Source organism: Triturus cristatus, chromosome 4_1, assembly GCF_964204655.1.
Source record: "Triturus cristatus chromosome 4_1, aTriCri1.1, whole genome shotgun sequence".
NCBI classification, from domain to species: Eukaryota; Metazoa; Chordata; class Amphibia; order Caudata; family Salamandridae; genus Triturus; species Triturus cristatus.
This window is the reverse complement of record NC_140585.1, coordinates 41,724,627-41,744,682: the sequence shown is the minus strand read 5'-3', so window position 1 is coordinate 41,744,682 and position 20,056 is coordinate 41,724,627. Positions and strand designations below refer to the sequence as shown.

The 20,056-nt window shown below is 46.4% G+C and overlaps 1 protein-coding gene across 3 annotated transcripts in view; it reads left to right on the top strand.

Moving 5' to 3' along the window:
* Positions 1-7,207: 7,207 nt before the first annotated feature.
* CD5 (CD5 molecule) overlaps positions 7,208-20,056 on the top strand; it is a 139,410-nt gene continuing 126,561 nt past the window's right edge. Inside the window, exons 1-2 of one of the 3 annotated variants that reach the window (XM_085651456.1) lie at positions 7,244-7,372; positions 9,924-10,315. In XM_085651456.1, the coding sequence (XP_085507582.1) occupies position 10,315 (1 nt within the window). In that variant the 5' untranslated portion in view covers positions 7,244-7,372; positions 9,924-10,314. Of the gene's footprint in view, positions 7,373-9,923; positions 10,316-20,056 lie in introns of all 3 variants that reach the window. The other 2 variants (XM_085651454.1, XM_085651455.1) reach the window with 2 other exon arrangements.

Genomic DNA, 20,056 nt, shown 5'->3' with positions numbered 1-20,056 from the left:
AAGGCAGGGAGTAGCGGGGAGGCCTGAGTGCCCGGTTGGCAGCTTCATTCTTGGTCGCTTCAGCTTTCTAAGGAACTTTGGTGAGGACTCTTCCTTCTGCAGATCACTAAACACTTGTCTCTTCCAGAATCTGTCTCCCGGAATCCCTTCCCGTGGCTCAGACAGTGCTGGGATGTCTAAGGGTAGCCATGCGCTATACAAGTCCGCATAGGACAGAACTCTCAGGAAACCTTGGCCAATGCCCAACAAAGGGCGTTACAGTAGTCCAGGCGACTCAACACAGTGGCCGGGTTTACCACGCGATGGACATTCTCAGGGAGAAGGAGCAGAATTTTCCTGCTCACTTTCTGCAGAAAGAAACAAGTTGACACGGAATGTTTCACATGTTCTGCTAAAATGACAGTTCAGGCTCCAGATGGACACCAGATGTGTTGCTTTTTTAGCTGGAGTGGGTGGGGCATGCCATGAGGGTGGCCAAGAGTCTAGTGCTCATGGACTGGCGGGGCGAGAATGTTAGAGTCAAAGGATCTCTGCTTGCCCGCATTGAACTTCAGCGAGTTCTGTTGTACCCCGGCGGACACTGCATTCATAACCCAATGGAAGGGTCCGAACGGATCGTTGCCCACCATGTCCGGAGTGATTATCACATGGGTATCATCTGTGTAGATCATGCAACGGAAGCCATATGACCTGATTGACTTCACCAGGGGACATATGTATATGTTGAGTAGCATGGGGATCAGTGCACACCCTTGAGGAACCCCTTGCTGTAGTGTCCTGCACCATTATGAAACAACATACCCGGGCCAAGGTACATATTTTAGGGGTTTACCCCTCTGTTCATGTGAAGGTTGTTCTGCACAAAGCACGTTCAACTTTATATTATTTTGCAAGTTTTATTCTGAATTTAGGAAGACTCTCATTTGACCTTTTCTGAAAACGAATGAATTTGAGACCACGCGGGGTTGCCGTGGTGTTTCTGTCATCCTTGATAACAGCGAGATTATGCGTTTTAGTTGCAACCTTTGTGCAGCGTGCCGTACGTTCGCGGGCACAGTGTGTCACATGAATTCATTGCTAGTCTCGTTCCTTTTCTTTCTTTTTTAATCAGCAAGTATGTACTACTTTTGAATATTTTATATGTGTGTGTGTGTGTATGCTGTGATGTTTCGTTTCTTCCTGCAGGATTCTGCTGTATTGTATCTTTTATGATCATTGAATAATCAAGTAAAGAATGACTTGACTTGAGATAATATAGAAAGTCAGATGAAAGCGTACGCACTCACCGCACTCCACCTCTGCGGTCCAAGTCTGACCCGGAAGAGCCTGCTTCTCCTGGGAAGGAGGGTGGATCATGTGTCCAGGTTTAAAGTAGGCTGAGAGTGGCACCCCGCAATGCTGGTCATGGAAGATGCAGATCTCAGCTTGACTCTTCCTGTTCCATCTTTCAACCACAAGAGGTGCCCATGAGAGTGGAAAGAATAAAAGTCCTGCACCGTTCACCAAATCATACCTCACCGCCAATCACCACCAAGGCTTACCAAATGTACACGTTTAAGAACACAGAATACCCTTTCCATTGATGCTGCCACCTTCAATTTTAGGTTCTGGAATGCATTTATCAGATGATGTCCACTTGGAATTCTAGAAAGCCCTTCGGTTGAAGGTGCATGGCTCTGTTTTGGACTTCAGAATGCTTCCATCTTTGAGAATAACTGGGTGGGTTTTACATTCAAGAATGCTGGCACCTAGTTTGGTCCTGGATGCCAGAAAGGCCCTCGGTTTGAGCATTAGGTTTGGTTTTGAGTTCAATAAAGCCTGCTTGGGTTTGGCTGTCACAATGTCCCTTTGTATGAATATGCCTGTAGGGCTTTGATTTCCGGAAGGACTATCTAGGTTTCTAGAATCAGAATGTATCTGTTTTATGATATATAACTGGCTTTTAGGTGCCAAATGTTCTTTTGTGTGATGATATTTGAATTGGTTTTAGATCTTAGAATTATAGTTTGCAGGAAGTTAATTTCCTTGATTCTTTCTGGTTGGGTTTTATATTCCAGAAGGCCCTTCTTTGTTTGTTGGCATCTCGCTGACGCTTGATTCCAGATTGTCCCATAGTTTGATGGTGTGTGGTTGGGTTTTGATTTCAGAGTAGTCCTTTGTTAGATGATGTCTGGTTGGATCTTAGCTTCCACAACGTCCCTTGGTCTGATAGTTGATTGGCTTTTTGATTTCAGAGTGATCCTTTGTTTGAAGATGTCTGATTGGATCTTTGTACCAATGTCCCTTGGTTCGATGGCTGATTGGATTTTTGATTTCAGAGTAATCCTTTGTTCGATGATGTCTGATTGGATCTTAGCTTCCAGAATGTCCCTTGGTTTGACAGCCAATCAGATCTTTGATTACAGAGCAATCCTTTGCTTTGTGATATCTGATTGCATCTTGGCTTCCAGAATGCACCTTAGTTTGTCGTCTGGCTGGGATGAATTTAAACTCCTGAATGTCCCTTTGAATGATGTCCGGATGTTTCTTTGTTTAATGAAGTGTTGTGAGCTTTTAGGTTCTGCAATGTCCTTTTCTTTCACGGTGTCTGGTTCGAGTTTGAATTCCAGAATGCTCCTTGTTGATTAAGTCTGCTTGACTTTTAGACCAATTGTGATTCCATTTGGTGGATGGCCATTCAAAGGAGCACACGCTGCTCTATGGAGGAAGGTGGGTCCCACCATTGGGCACATTTCTGTCCAAGAAAAAGAGTGGAATGTATCCTCAGTGTTCATTTTGTCCAGTAAATTCCACGCGACCCCCCGCCCTCGTCTTCCTCTCTCTCAAACACACACACACACACTGTGCCGTGAGTGGACTTCACCACAGCCTCCACTGGAGAGGGTGGAATATTCCACCTTCTTATTATTCCAAATACCTGTAGTCCAAGGCATTGAGTGGTAATCTACTTTCTGGCAAGACTCAGTAGTACGACAGACTTTAATAGAATCTCACACTTTAACATAAATGCTATGTTTGGGTCAGAAATGTACTTTTTGCTCAAAAAGCCTTACAACTCATTCCCAAAGGCCCTGACACGTTGGTATATCTTGCCACTATCACTGGGGGCACCTCTGTGGCACACACAACCTGCGGAGCCAGACCCCACCATACAAGCGCCTCTGTGGCACACACAACCTGCGGAGCCAGACCCCACCACACAAGCGCCTCTGTGGCACACACAACCTGTGGAGCCAGACCCCACCATACAAGCAACTCTGTGGCACACACAACCAGTGGAGCCAGACCCCACCATACAGGCACCTCTGTGGCACACACAACCTGCGGAGCCAGACCCCAACATACAAGCACCTCTGTGGCACACACAACCTGTGGAGCCAGACCCCACCATACAAGCACCTCTGTGGCACACACAACCAGTGGAGCCAGACCCCACCATATAAGCACCTCTGTGGCACACACAACCTGTGGAGCCAGACGCCACCATACACACACCTCTGTGGCACACACAACCTGTGGATCCAGGGCCACCATACAAGCGCCTCTGTGGCACACACAACCTGTGGAGCCAGAGCCCACCATACAAGCACCTCTGTGGCACACAAAACCTGTGGAGCCAGAGCCCACCATACAAGCACCTCTGTGGCACACACAACCTGTGGAGCCAGAGGCCACCATACAAGCACCTCTGTGGCACACACAACCAAGCCAGAGCCCATCACACAAGCACCTCTGTGGCACACACAACCTGTGGAGCCAGAGCCCACCATACAAGCACCTCTGTGGCACACACAACCTGTGGAGCCAGACCCCACCATACACACACCTCTGTGGCACACACAACCTGTGGATCCAGGGCCACCATACAAGCGCCTCTGTGACACACACAACCTGTGGAGCCAGAGCCCACCATACAAGCACCTCTGTGGCACACACAACCTGTGGAGCCAGAGCCCACCATACAAGCACCTCTGTGGCACACACAACCAGTTGAGCCAGACCCCACCATACAAGCACCTCTGTGGCACACACAACCTGTGGAGCCAGACCCCACCATACAAGCACCTCTGTGGCACACACAACCAGTGGAGCCAGACCCCACCATACAAGCACCTCTGTGGCACACACAACCTGTGGAGCCAGACCCCACCATACACGCACCTCTGTGGCACACACAACCTGTGGATCCAGGGCCACCATACAAGCGCCTCTGTGGCACACACAACCTGTGGAGCCAGAGCCCACCATACAAGCACCTCTGTGGCACACACAACCTGTGGAGCCAGAGCCCACCATACAAGCACCTCTGTGGCACACACAACCAGTTGAGCCAGACCCCACCATACAAGCACCTCTGTGGCACACACAACCTGTGGAGCCAGACCCCACAATACAAGCACCTCTGTGGCACACACAACCAGTGGAGCCAGACCCCACCATACAAGCACCTCTGTGGCACACACAACCTGTGGAGTCAGAGCCCACCATACACGCACCTCTGTGGCACACACAACCTGTGGAGCCAGGGCCACCATACAAGCACCTCTGTGGCACACACAACCTGTGGAGCCAGAGGCCACCATACAAGCACCTCTGTGGCACACACAACCTGTGGAGCCAGGCACCACCATACAAGCACCTCTGTGGCACACACGACCTGTGGAGCCAGAGCCCACCATACAAGCACCTCTGTGGCAGACCCCACCATACAAGCACCTCTGTGGCACAAACAACCTGTGGAGCCAGAGCCCACCATACAAGCACCTCTGTGGCACACACAACCAGTTGAGCCAGACCCCACCATACAAGCACCTCTGTGGCACACACAACCTGTGGAGCCAGACCCCACCATACAAGCACCTCTGTGGCACACACAACCAGTGGACCCAGACCCCACCACACAAGCACCTCTGTGGCACACACAACCTGTGGAGCCAGACCCCACCATACACGCACCTCTGTGGCACACACGACCTGTGGAGTCAGACCCCACCATACACGCACCTCTGTGGCACACACAACCTGTGGAGCCAGACCCCACCTTACAAGCACCTCTGTGGCACACACAACCTGTGGAGCCAGACCCCACCATACAAGCACCTCTTTGGCACACACGACCTGTGGATCCAGACCCCACCACACAAGCACCTCTGTGGCACACACAACCTGTGGAGTCAGACCCCACCATACACGCACCTCTGTGGCACACACAACCTGTGGAGCCAGGGCCACCATACAAGCACCTCTGTGGCACACACAACCTGTGGAGCCAGAGGCCACCATACAAGCACCTCTGTGGCACACACAACCTTTGGAGCCAGGCACCACCATACAAGCACCTCTGTGGCACACACGACCTGTGGAGCCAGAGCCCACCATACACGCACCTCTGTGGCAGACCCCACCATACAAGCACCTCTGTGGCACAAACAACCTGTGGAGCCAGAGCCCACCATACAAGCACCTCTGTGGCACACACAACCAGTTGAGCCAGACCCCACCATACAAGCACCTCTGTGGCACACACAACCTGTGGAGCCAGACCCCACCATACAAGCACCTCTGTGGCACACACAACCAGTGGAGCCAGACCCCACCATACAAGCACCTCTGTGGCACACACAACCTGTGGAGCCAGACCCCACCATACATGCACCTCTGTGGCACACACAACCTGTGGATCCAGGGCCACCATACAAGCGCCTCTGTGGCACACACAACCTGTGGAGCCAGAGCCCACCATACAAGCACCTCTGTGGCACACACAACCTGTGGAGCCAGAGCCCACCATACAAGCACCTGTGTGGCACACACAACCAGTTGAGCCAGACCCCACCATACAAGCACCTCTGTGGCACACACAATCTGTGGAGCCAGACCCCACCATACAAGCACCTCTGTGGTACACACAACCTGTGGAGCCAGACCCCACCATACAAGCAACTCTGTGGCACACACAACCAGTGGAGGCAGACCCCACCATACAGGCACCTCTGTGGCACACACAACCTGTGGAGCCAGACCCCACCATACACGCACCTCTGTGGCACACACAACCTGTGGATCCAGGGCCACCATACAAGCGCCTCTGTGGCACACACAACCTGTGGATCCAGGGCCACCATACAAGCACCTCTGTGGCACACACAACCTGTGGAGCCAGGCACCACCACAAAGCACCTCTGTGGCACACACAACCTGTGGAGCCAGAGGCCACCATACAAGCACCTCTGTGGCACACACAACCGAGCCAGAGCCCATCACACAAGCACCTCTGTGGCACACACAACCTGTGGATCCAGGGCCACCATACAAGCGCCTCTGTGGCACACACAACCTGTGGAGCCAGAGCCCACCATACAAGCACCTCTGTGGCACACACAACCTGTGGAGTCAGAGCCCACCATACAAGCACCTCTGTGGCACACACAACCAGTTGAGCCAGACCCCACCATACAAGCACCTCTGTGGCACACACAACCTGTGGAGCCAGACCCCACCATACAAGCACCTCTGTGGCACACACAACCAGTGGAGCCAGACCCCACCATACAAGCACCTCTGTGGCACACACAACCTGTGGAGCCAGACCCCACCATACACGCACCTCTGTGGCACACACAACCTGTGGATCCAGGGCCACCATACAAGCACCTCTGTGGCACACACAACCAGTGGAGGCAGACCCCACCATACAGGCACTTCTGTGGCACACACAACCTGTGGAGCCAGACCCCACCATACACGCACCTCTGTGGTACACACAACCTGTGGAGCCAGACCCCACCATACACGCACCTCTGTGGCACACACAACCTGTGGATCCAGGGCCACCATACAAGCAACTCTGTGGCACACACAACCAGTGGAGGCAGACCCCACCATACAGGCACCTCTGTGGCACACACAACCTGTGGAGCCAGAGCCCACCATACAAGCACCTCTCACCTCAGGGGCAGAAGGGCCTTCTGGTGACCATGTCAAATCCGCCCGCCTTCTCCAGGGTCAAGGCAATGAAGGTAATCAAAGGGCGCAGAGTGCCCCCTGCAGGCCACGTGGGGTCATCACTCACTGGGGGCCCTCCTGCTTTCAGCTAAGTTGGAAGGTGGAAGCCTCCATCTACGTCTCCGGCACACCTGCTGCAACCTGTGCTAACCACAGAGGAAAGAGCCTCTCTCTCTTTCTCGCTCTCTCTCTCTCTCTCTCTCTTCGTCTCCTCCCTGTCTCTTTCTCTCTCCCTGGCTCTTCCTGTCTGAACAACGGGGTGCACAGAGGCACACCATCTCGAAGGCCATGGGCGGACGAGACGTGAGCAGAAGAAGGGACGGTCACTGGGTGGCACTAAGTGGTCTTGCACTGCTGTGGGTACTGGGTAAGTCACCTCTCATGGCAAGCAGAGCCAGGAATGGCCACCCGGTGGCACTGGGTGGTGAAGCACTGGGTGGTTTTGTACTGCTGTGGGTACTGGGTAAGTCACCTCTCATGGCAAGCAGAGCCAGGAATGGCCACCCGGTGGCACTGGGTGGTGAAGCACTGGGTGGTTTTGTACTGCTGTGGGCGCTGGGTAAGTCACCTCTCATGGCAAGCAGAGCCAGGAATGGCCACCCGGTGGCATTGGGTGGTGAAGGACTGGGTGGTTTTGCACTGCTGTGGGCACTGGGTAACTCACCTCTCATGGAAAGCAGAGCCAGGAATGGACACCAGGTGGCATTGGGTGGTCAGGCACTGGGTGGTTTTGCACAGCTGTGGGCGCTGGGTAAGTCACCTCTCATGGCAAGCAGAGCGAGGGACAGTCACCAGGTGGCCCTGGGTGGTCTTGCCCTGCTGTGGGCACTCGGTAAGTCACCTCTCGTGGCGAGCAGTGCCAGGGACGCCACCGGGTGGTACTGGGTGGTCGTACACTGCAGTGGGCACTGGGTAAGTTACCTCTCGTGGTAAAGCAGGTCTTAGAGGATGCATAATTCATCTTTTTTATCTGTTACAAACCCGAGCCGGCCTCTTTCACTGCACCTGCTCACACGTGCCCCTCTGGGTGAATATCTTGATGCGAGACGGGGAGATGTGGTCGAGGGTGGTGTCGGTTTCTTCTCTGGGACAAATGTTGCTAAACTCTGCAACAAACCTTTTACTGTAGGTGTCTACTTCACCGAGTATCCACTGGGCTACGTCACATGCTTCTGGGTGTGATGTTACACGCACACCTGCTCCACTCACAAGGTGTGTTGTCACGCAAGATCATGGGTGTGTTAGGGCACTCTGTGAGTTAAGGGAGTAACGCAGGCCCTGTGGCGCATGGGGCCCCCAACCCTACAGGGGACCCAACACCTCGAGGGGGCTCCCTATTCAGCCACAGGCCAATGAAAATCTCTAAGACACAGGGGACTCACCCAGGGCCCCCTCATAATACCCCTTTTGGGAGGGGGGGGTGTCATTTTGAGTTACACCACTGCGGTCATTCCTTCAAGTCTGACGCAATGCGTTGCCGTCGCCGTACACTTTATGCGTCATAGAGGAGACACAAGGGGAGACCGTGTGCTATGGTCCAAACGCAGCACTCTGAGCGGGTTGTAGCTCCCACCACAACACAAACCATAACAAAGATGTCACCCTCTGCGCAGTCATACATGCAGTTTGGGTTCACTGGTGTATGAAGGGTCCTTGCTTTTCAAACAAGAACACGTTTATTGAACTATGTAACGCACTGAAATAGGCAATAAAAGGAATGCAGCAAATGTTTATTACGTGAACCAGTACCTGGGGTTGTGGTAAAAATGTGTTTTGCAGCTGAAACACTCTAAGTTCAGGGAGGCGGTGTCTACAGCTTATCTCTGCTGTGTTCAGATAACAGTAGACGCTGAAGACACCGAGGGCAGCAACATATATGTTTATTGCAGCGCCCTCACTTGGCTGCAGTACTGCAGCAACATATGGGATATACAGCAGTCTCTCCTTGGTTTATTACTGCAGCAAAATATAGGTTTATTGCACCACCATCTGTTTGGTTTATTACTGCAGCGACATATGGTTTTATCACTGCACCCGACACTGTATTTACTACTGCAACAGCACATGGGTTTATTACTGCACTTTCCCTAGGGTCTATTGCAGCACCGTCTCTTTGGTTTATTACTGCAGCAACATATGGGATTATTACTGCACCCTCCCTTTTGGGTTATTCCTGCAGCAGCATATAGGTCTATTGCAGCACCCTCTCTTGGGGTTGTTACTGCAGTGACACATGGGGTTATTACTGCCCTCTCTCTTTAGTATATTAATAGAGCAGTGTATGGGTTTATTGCAGCGCATTCTCTTGGGATTATTACTGCAGCTATATAGGGGTTTAGTACTGGACTCTCTCTTGGGTTTAGTACTGCAGAAACGTATAGGTTTATTACGGCACCCTCCATTGGGTTTATTACTGCACCTTCTCTTGAGTCTTATACTATTCACTCTCTTACGTTTTTTGCTTCTACAATATATGGGTTTGTTACTATAACCTGTGTTTAAGAGAGTAGGGGAGAGAACTCGGTTTGGTGCATGTAGGGTGATGGAAGTAGCATAAGGAGGAGGGTCTAGGTCATCGGGGGGAGTGCTGTGAGTGTGAATTGAGTGTTATTTGGAGACAACATGGGAAAGTCAATTGTTGAACAGGTTTTGAGTAACCACGGTGCAAAGACTGGGGAATGTATCAATCATTATATAGGCTTGTAAGATGAACGATGGATGTATATTAGTACTGTCTGAGGGAGGCAGAGTGGGGAAACAAAAGAGGGATGTATTGTAATTTGGCATTTGGAGAAACGCTTTTGTACATGTTAGTTTAAAGTAAAATTTAGAAATGTTGTTTTTTAAATGGTAATGTTGATTATTGTCGTTTTTTAAATGACAATGTTGAATATTGTTGTTTTTATTGTTATTCACAGTGACCCCTGATGAAGGGCACCTGATTGCCCGAAATGCATTGGGTTTAATTTAATAAAACACTGCCTTGGAGGAATCTTTGCATTGGTCATGTTCTTTCATGAGGTCTGGATGGGCACGGTTGGAACATAAGAAACTTGGAAAATGGCAAACTATTCCGTGTGTGGCTTGACATATAAGCGCAACTTGAAAGGATGTTCAAAGCGCAGGTTTACAAGGATCAGAGTGATTAATATTGATTAAAACGGATTAACTATTGGATCGCCACGATGGCGCACACAGCTGTGCGACTGGTAGGGGCTAAGAGGACGCCCCACCCCTCATTGTTGGTTTATTACTTCAGCATCATATGTGTTTCTTACCGCTGTCATTCTTGGATATTTTCTTGTAACAAGTAGGTTTATTACTTTAACCTCTTTTGGTCTTATATTACTGTACCCAGTTTTGAGTTTAAATATTTACCTTCTCTCTACTACTGTATTAAGCTTCTTGTTCCATAAGGGTATCCATGAAAAGTCTTCTTTTCCTCTCGGCACCGCTGGTCTCTGGGAGATGAACTCTCCCAGCGGAAACGTTTCTGTAGGTATTCTGGGACCCTCTTTCTGGTGGCACAGTGGACTGTCCCTCTACAGGCACCAAACTCACTTCTGTAACCAGTGGGGATCTTGAAGAAGGAAGTGACGTCAATCCTTGCCTCTTCCACACATTCATCTGCCACCTCCCGAGTGACCTGCAGCTTATTCACCTCTATGTGGCATGACCTTATTTCACACTTTTGTGGAAACCACAAAGCTGTGGAATTGAATGTTGTTCCCTAGTTATTGGCTGGAAGAGCTGGATGGTGTCTAAAGGCGTTTACGTTCATGATCACATTGTTTTAGTGTTAGTCATCATATGTAAGTGCACCCGTAAAATCTTTAGAATAGCCCTAGGTTCAAGTTCTGGGCCCCTTTATCTATTTGTTCTCTGGATCTCCCCTCTGGTGTGATTATGGGTACTATCAAAGTGTGTCTGTTCATACAATCCAGTCACACTGAGGCTATCAAAAAGCCATAAGATACTCAGGTTGTAGTGCCAACACCTATGAAGGATGAAGATCTTGTAAATCCCTGACATTTTCATTGGCCCCTATTCTGAGTTTCCAGAGCGTAAGCGTTGCGTACATATCTAATGGAAATATGTAATGGGTGCAGAGATAGCTGGATTACCCCAAACAACTGGCTAGTGTTGTGTGGACGTTCCCCTCACTGATGCAGAATGCCACTGTATACCTTGTTTTTTCTTTCATGTTCACAGCACCATCTTACTCACATCTTATACATGCACAGCTTCAGCTATATGGGGGCAATTCATAAACTGCATTTTGTAATACATTTATTGGGATTACAGCAGCACCATTAAAATACTACAGATTGCTGTTCACAAACCATCACCACCTCTCCTATCTTTTCTGGGAGAAGTGCCTCGCACATGTAAGTTTACAAACTAGTAGTAAACAAGGGAGGAACCAGGGGGAGTTTCTGCAAACTTACTACTAAATTAGAGGGGCATAGGAAGAGGTACGGAGGGGTTTAGGTAGGATGCCCATTGCTATTCACAAACTGCACTTCTAAAGTTACTAAGAACTAAACGAGACTTAAAATAGTAGTAAATTACTTCAACTCAGAGCTGGAGTAAGCCCAACACCACACATGGTCAACCACTGGTACTGCAACACCCTTCCATAGAAAATATTGGTGGTAATAAATCACCATAGGAAATAATGTTAAATGAAATTACTTAAAATATAAATCAATACCATTTAATGTTAACAATCTAGTAATACAACATGTTTATTCTTTAATTTTAAAATATTTAACTAATATTTTGAATTTATAAATTAACGCAACATTATTCTTTTTAACATATAATGAAATTAATTGTAACTCTTTCTATACATCACTTTTATTAATTATATTAATGTGTAATAAAAATGTATTTCTTTTTATTTCAGAAGCTTTTTTGCGATTTAAAGTACAGAAAAATAATTGTATTTAATTTGATATATTTAAATCAAGCTTTTCCCAAGAGTAGCTCGTAAACTGCTCGTAGATGTCCGGATACCTGTAGGTTGCTCTCTTGTGTGCAGTGCAAAGAACGAAAGTAGATGCCTTTACTTGGTTAAATTAATGTAAGTATAACAACATTAAAAAGCATGTATTTAAAAAACAAATGTGTGCATTTTCAGAATTCATAATGTTTGGAGAAAAATGTTTGAATTTCCAAAATATATTTATAGCTGATATTTGAGTGATAAACATCAAATGGTGTTGGAACACTATTACTAACCTTATTAACTGGAAGCTGGGGGCATTGCAGCTATGGCTGTTTTGTGTCACCCATGGAGAAGCATCCCACATTGAGAAAACATTATTTAAATTACTGCTGGCACCCGGTGCCTGATGCACAGAGGTGATCGTGGCTGGTAATCTTGCATACGGTAGCCACTAGTGTAACCTTGTCTGATGTGGTTACTATGACATCTCTCATAAAATTAGAAGCTGAAGAGGAATTTCATTGAACATAAGTAGCTCTTGATGGAGAAAATGTTGGCGGCACCGTATTTAAATTAGATAAATGTTTAATTTATAATACAGTTCATAATGCTGTAGTATTATTTATTGTGTTCTACATTTATATACGATTCATTCTCATTAATATTTAACATACAAGTATTGTGACACATATTTTGAGTTAAATAAACTTTTACACTTTTCCGAGTCCTTGAACATAGCGAGACTGCACAGTTATGCTGGAGACCTCCCTATGGTAAAGTACAGGAACATTTAAAACAAAAAAAGTTTGTTAAACGTTATAATGACGCTGTACAAATAATAAAAATAATATATAAATGTAAATACAATATATATATTTATTTTAAATGTAGAACAATATAAAAACAATTACAGCACTATTAACTTAATTTTGAATTAAATATTTAATAACTTTAAAAAGTTTAAATAGATCAGGAAATTATTTCTCTGAAGTAAAAAAAATAATTTCACACCTACAATAAAAACAATATATTTTTCTATGCATTAATAAACATTAAAAGTGCTGTGTATGTGGGTAGAGAGGCCCATTACAAACTACTGATTGATTTATACCTCTACCCAATCAAACTAAACACACTTCTCCATGACTGGTCCTATATGTTGTAGAGATGAATGAGAGGTATGAGATATGCTTCATATATGGTGGAACTGCTTCAAAATCAAAGCTGTCTGGAGAAAAATCTCACCAAACCTCTTATTTATTCTGGGCTGCCCTGTACCAGAGGATTTAATACTTGAACTCATGGGAGTAAGGGCATTTGATGGACAATACCAGTCCACAAGTGATAAAACAGTCCTCTGGAAGTGCCAGGGGACCACAAAGACTACCACAGAGGTATTTTGGAAGAAGAAAGAGACCCCAGAGATAATGCACAGGCACCAACGACTTTAGCCAATGATGGCAATAGAAACATGGATTTAAGGTCTGTATGGGCCCATTTGCATCAGAAGGACTCTTTTAAAGTCATATCTGCCGAAGATGAGGACACTGACACTGTTTTCAGAATAAGAGGCCAGGGGAGGCGGATGGTTGGCCCCCTTTAATGTACCCCGGCAAAGGCAAGATATTAACAATAAGATATAGCTGTCATGGACACGTAACAGAGACTTCATGCTACCCTTAGTAAAGCATACACTTGATACACGTGTGAGAATGGATGATTACGGTATTGGTTGGGTGGATGTTAGGCGGATTTTGGGGGGAATGTTAGTATATCAAGATACCAGTAGTGTTTGTTCCCTTAAAGATGCAAGCCTGAAAAATTCTGCAGAATATTTCGTATTTTATTATCACCTTTGTATCTGAATGAATGATTCCATTTGGTTCGCTACAAAACAGAAATGGTAAAAAAAAAGTTATGTACATAATTAATTACAAGTAGTTAATATTGTTTTAATAAAAATTAATGTCACATTAAGATATATTACAAAGTATCATTAAAATATTTTATTATTAAAAAATAAACGTGTATTTTTAGATTTTTTTAACATTAAATTATATTTATTTATGTTTTTAACTATTTAAAATAATTTATTTGATTTAACATTATTTCCTATCAGGTTTTATTTTATGTCCCTACCTCCGTTATTTTCTACGGGAGGGTGCTGCAGTTCCAGTGGCTGGCCATGTGTAGTGCTGGATTTAATACTGTTTTTTAGGTAGTAGGAACTTACACTTCCATTTTGGCTTGGCTACTCTTTTGAGCTACTTTACAGTGAGATTTTGTGATTAACCAGAGGTAGCAAACGTACGCAAAAGTGTAAGAGTTACCTACACATGTAAATTACTCACAAGTGTAAGTTACCTTTGTGAACAGCCCCCTATTTATGTAAACTACGCATGATCATGGCAGTGGCATACATTCACTCATGCTGGCTTTGCGAAACCCATCTAAGTTGCTCATGTGTAAGACCTGGATATTCTGACAAGTAAATGAAACGTTATCCATGGAAAAAGCTTTGTGAACCAAGCCCATTGAGTTGATTTTGTGGATGTCTAGATGTCAGTTTGTAACCGAAGATCTATATTTTCACAGAGTCCCCGTGTGCGTGTCTGTGCGCGTGCACATTTGTGTATTGCTGAGTATGAACATCAGCCTTCATGCATGAACGTGTTTCCTGTCTGTCGAAGGATATATGCACCTATACGTCTTTTTGTTGATGCTGACATACCTCAAATCTACCAGGGTGGTGTGGGCCATGATCATCTTAGTTCCTTCTCTTCTCCCATATCTATCCTCTCCACCTCTTCTTTCTCCTCTTTTTCAACTCTCTCTCTCTCACCACATTCTCTACCTGTCTCTCTACACCTTCCCCTTCCACCCTCCTGATGAGCCGCTGCCGGCTAGAACCCTTTTTCGATCTTACTCTTCTTCTGTCCCTCACTCTGCCCTTCTTTTACCACCCAGGCCTCAAGCTGACCCTTTCCCATCCCTTCTTTCCTCTGTCCACACTCTCTTTTATCAAACACTTAATATTTATTTATGAATAGTTCATTATAGCCTGGGACACAGCACAATGCTTCAGCGGTAGATTGGGATTGTGTTGTATTCTTCACCTGTAGGCAACAGCAGATAAAATAATGCGCATGTTTAAGTGAAAAATAAATGCAATTTAAAGTAATGGTGGGAGAGGCACTCTTTTACATAATGAGATCTCAGTTGATTCTTGCAATCACTCCACATGTCAGTCTGGTAGATCGTATACTCACAGAATTGAATCCTAGCTGGCGCACATAGTGCTAAGAAGTCCCAAAAGGTATCATTGCAAGCACTGTGAATTCTTTAAAAGTGTATTAAGCACAGTATAAGCAAAGCTACTGGAATTATGTGGCAGCGGAGGACAAACAATATGTGGTAGGGTGGACGGAATTAAATAGCCAGAAAACTCAAATTATATGGCAAATGGGGCACGTGACATTTTGTGATATAATTTTTTTTTAATGAACTAGTGTGCTTTCAAAGAATACAATTTAGCATTAGGTAAGCAGACTGTGCCATGTGCAAACTTTTTTATAAATCCAGTAAATGGCCAATTTCTCATTATTTAAGCAGGTGCAGTGGCACTCGAGCCCATAAGGGGGAGTCACAATTATGACTGTTTCACATTTCAAAAGAGGCATGGCGGCTCATTTTTAGGTCTCGCCTGAGCCAGCGCTTTAGCGCTGCTCTGGCGAGAGTTTTAGTAAGCGGGTTTTGGAAGTGCAAACTAGTGGCTTTTTTTCAGGCCTCCAGCTACAGTGCATGTGCGCCGGGCGCGCGCACCATTTGTCAGCCTGCGTGATCACTTTCGCGGCCGCTCGATGTTCTCAGTGAGCCGCGCGGCCACTGAGAACATCAAAGCGGCCGCGAAAGTTCACACCATTTGTCAGCCTGCGTGCCTCTCTCGCCTTAGTGCGCGTGACGTGCCCTACCCCCCTCCCTTATACGCACCACTCCCGGGCGATCGCTGCGAAGGCAGCCAATGCTTGTTTTACTTTACGTTATGTCATCGGGACCCAGGTTTCTTTGTTCTTAGTGGTTCACTATTTATAAAGTTATTACAAAATGTGTGATACAGCTGTCATATGGCAATATTTCCACTTTTACCTATCTACATCTGTCGAAATGAGTTTGAGCCATGATTGATCATCACACTTTCTCGGAATATGTTCATACTTACCAATATGTTTTTATACATTATCCCCAGCACGCCACTTTCCGAGAGTAAAGGAAAAGGCATATGAAAGCAGCCTACAGTTGAGATATATATATTCTTCCATTAAAGCTCCTATGTCATATGTCTAATGTAGGTTGCTTACACCCTATTGAACGTATGTAAATAACGACATCAAACAGTTCTGTTTCTGTTGAGCAGCTATGGTGGATTCATAAGCTGTGACTTCCGGACTAAATCTGACATCACAGTACGGGTAGCTATGAAGCTGCCATTTTCTTACATGAAGCTATATTGCCTCTGGAGTTGTTTCTATTTCATGCCCTTGTGACCTAAGGAAAAAATGGCAGATCCGATTTTTAGATCTCACCACAGAGAGATTTAGACCTAAGCTGGAACTCATGTAAATACGTGCGCACGAGAAACACGGAGCTATCTCTCTCTCTCTCTCCTATAGGCTAGTTACAGTGAGCACTGCAGGGCTTAAAGTGGGGCGGGTCCCTCTGTGACTCAGAACTGACAGTAATTAAAACCTGGCCTTGGAACGGATCCCTATCGTCCTATGGTCATATCCCTAGCTTAACATGAAAAAAACACTTTTTGATTCATGGACAACGAATGTAACAAGCATTGGCATAGCCAATAGGTCTCGCATTTGGGACCTTATAAGTATTTAGTTATGCAGCACAATATCCTTACTGCAACAACATTAACTGTTGCATGGCTAAACACTTATAAGGTCCCAAAGGCGAGAACTATTGGCTATGCCAATGCTTGTTTCCATTGGTAGCATTAAGCCGGAGGGCATCCGTGCTGCAAAGAGGTGAGCAACCCATGGAAGTTCCTTTTTTCTGAAAGGGACATAGAGTTTGTTTCAAGATTGAAGTGATGGTCAGACATGGTGGACAAGCGGTGAAAGAATCAGAGGGGACAGCCGGCTACTCACAGCCATAGGTATTATTAGTGCAGAAGTTGCATTGGGGCCTAGAAGTGTGAGGGGGCAGACAACCCCCCAATTATGGGGCGTGGTTGTGTTTTACTCGACTTTTGTTTGGTGATTTGTTCTTTTCGAAGTGTTATGTTTAGTGTGGATTACGAGCTAAAGAAAACATAGCCCAGAAAATGACCTTGTAATCCCACCCTCTCCGCCCACTCTCCGATCAGCCTTGCTCCACCCGCTCCCTCAAATCTTGCCATAACGTTTTGGCGGGGGCCCAGCATCAAAACATTTTCCTTAGGGGGGCTCGGAGCAAAAACGTTATAAGACCTCTGCTTTAGAGGCATGTTCCTCTATCTATATGTACTGCAGAATTCAGCACGCATGGAAAGAGGAATTAATGAGGAGAAATAAAGATATTTCTCCTTGTTGTGCCTCTCTGGGGAATGTGTGGCATTTTGTCATATTTCCAGGTTTTCTAGCTGTAGTAAATCTGGTAACAAGCAAAAAACCGATGGGTGGATGCATGCGACGCCCGCGCTCCACCCATTGAATGCCTCCCAGTGTGATTGTAATGTAAAGCAGCGCGAGCGCAGCATTGAGTTACATTTCTGTACATAGCCACACAAGACCACACAAATCCCCCCTTGCGTGACTTCATAAATAACACTGAAACCCCGCTCTACATGTCTTTGCACTTTTTCCTGCTCTAGCACTGGCATTTCGTGGGCAGCCCCTGCATTTGCATTTTATCACTTTTTGCAGCCGTCACAGAATCGTGATGAAGTGGAGGGTGTGAGTGGGGAGGGCACTTTGTTCTGCACAATAGCAAGGGCATGTGAAGCATTTACCGCTTAGCAATGCGCTCTTGCTGTGGTACAGAACGTTTATCCAAAGTGCCTTTCACAGAACATGTCTGTAAAAATATCAGGCAATCTGACCTCACGCTGATTTCATTGACCTCGTGAGGATAAAAGGCTGAGCCGAGCACACCTGCACTTGAGCTACGGCCTGCAGCTCACAAACACCTGTGGGTGGGGAGTCAGTGGCCCCCTGGCTTCAGACACACATTTTAGGGCCTCCTCATGGGTGCTGTGTTTCACCTCCTGGTAATTCCACCCCAGAGGTGAAAAGCGCACCCGAGGAACTCAAGCGGCTCTCATACATCTCGGGGGCGGCGACTACCGGGAGGATCAGAATTAAAAGGGCCGTTGAAATGCTGTCCTGAGTTTTGCATGTTCCACAGATGAAGAACACTGGGATGTGAGATGTGTACAAGCACTGCTAGGAGTGGGCACACAGGGGCATATGTATGAGCCTTGCACGGCCCTAGCGTCACTTTTTGTGACTCCAGCGGTGCAAACAGGGAGAGGATGTGGTCTGGCGGCTAGAGCTGCCGACTTTGGAGCTGGGAAACCAGGGTTCGAGCCTCGGGGTCACGTCCACATCCTGTGATTCTGGGCAAATCACTTAATCTCCTCGTGCCTACAAAAAATAAATAAAAATGAATGTGTCCTTGTGTAACGTAACCGGTGCTCATGTAAAGCGCTCCAGTACCTTCGGTCGAGTTCGCGCTATATAAATCTGCAAATAAAAAAAAAAAAAAACTACAAAATCATATTTATGAGGTCAGCCAATGGTCTTATATATATTGAGGAATGCAAGGCAGCGTAACTCCCTGCATTGCCCAGGAGGTATTCCATGGGTGTCACCACGCAACACCTAGGAATTTTGACACCTCATCAGATTTACAAGACCATGTAAACCTGGAGATGCACCAAAACCTTACGCCTCCCCAGGGGCGGTGCAACGAGGAGAAATATCTTTATTTCTCCTTGTTTTTCCCTCTTTCCATGTGTGATGCATTCTACAGCACACATGGAAAGAGGAAAGTGCCTCTTAGGGTTGTTTTTGTGTAGGAAGGTGTCCCTTCCTGCACAAAAAACAATCCTGCCTGCAACGGCGGCACACTTGCACCATGGTGCAAGGGTGTCTGCATTGGCGCTAAGCTGCGAAAACGGTGCCAGCGCAGGGAGAAGGGACTGGAACGCACTGTATTGCATAAATACAGTGTATTCCTGCCCTTTCACTGTGGCGTAGGGCAGCGCAGCGCAGCAAGCTGCCTTGCTGTACTGCCCTATGCCAAGTCTACATAAATGAGGCCAAAATGTCTACGTGGTGAGAAAAACTGTTACAAAGGTTTGATATTTTTAATATGTTTTCTTGGTTCTTATTTCATCTACTCAAGACGAGATCTTCTAAATAGCACCGTTAGGATTTTGAGTCACCTCGAAAACATTGTATTTATTTTTTCAAGATCTGCTATCTTAGAAGGCAACATAGCTCTGTGAGTTAGGCTATCAGAGCCTCGGCGTGTGTGCCCGGCATTTGTCACACCCTTCATCTCTGAAAGGACCGACTTAGCTTCTCAGCCTTCCATGGTCGTTAAACCGAGTACTACAAAAGTGAGCAATGAAAACTGGGGCTTTTTATAGGCTAAATAGGGGAACCTAGGGAGATGTAAGTCATTGGGGCTGATTCACAAAGGTAACCTGAGACAAAAGTATAACTTTACGACTTTTGGTATTCACAGAAGTCATTTAAGACTTTTAGCATTCACAGAGGTCATTTACAAGTCGTATGTTTACGTCCGCAGTCAGGCCGGAATCTCCGCACCTGGACTGTACTCTCCGGCTAGGGCTCTACTTTCCGGCTCGAGCCGTAACCTCTGGCTCCAGCGTAATAAAGTGTAATCAATGGGCTGGAATGCAATTTTTACAAAAAGGAACATTAGGAATGTGTTATGAATGGTAGAGGAGGTCATGAAAAACAGTTTGGGCAGGGAAAAGGGTATGGCCAGACACTACATCATAACACCGCAGTCAACACTGAGGGGAGCACAAATTGTGCACTGCATGTACCATGATGCAATGGAGAAAACCTTTCTGGG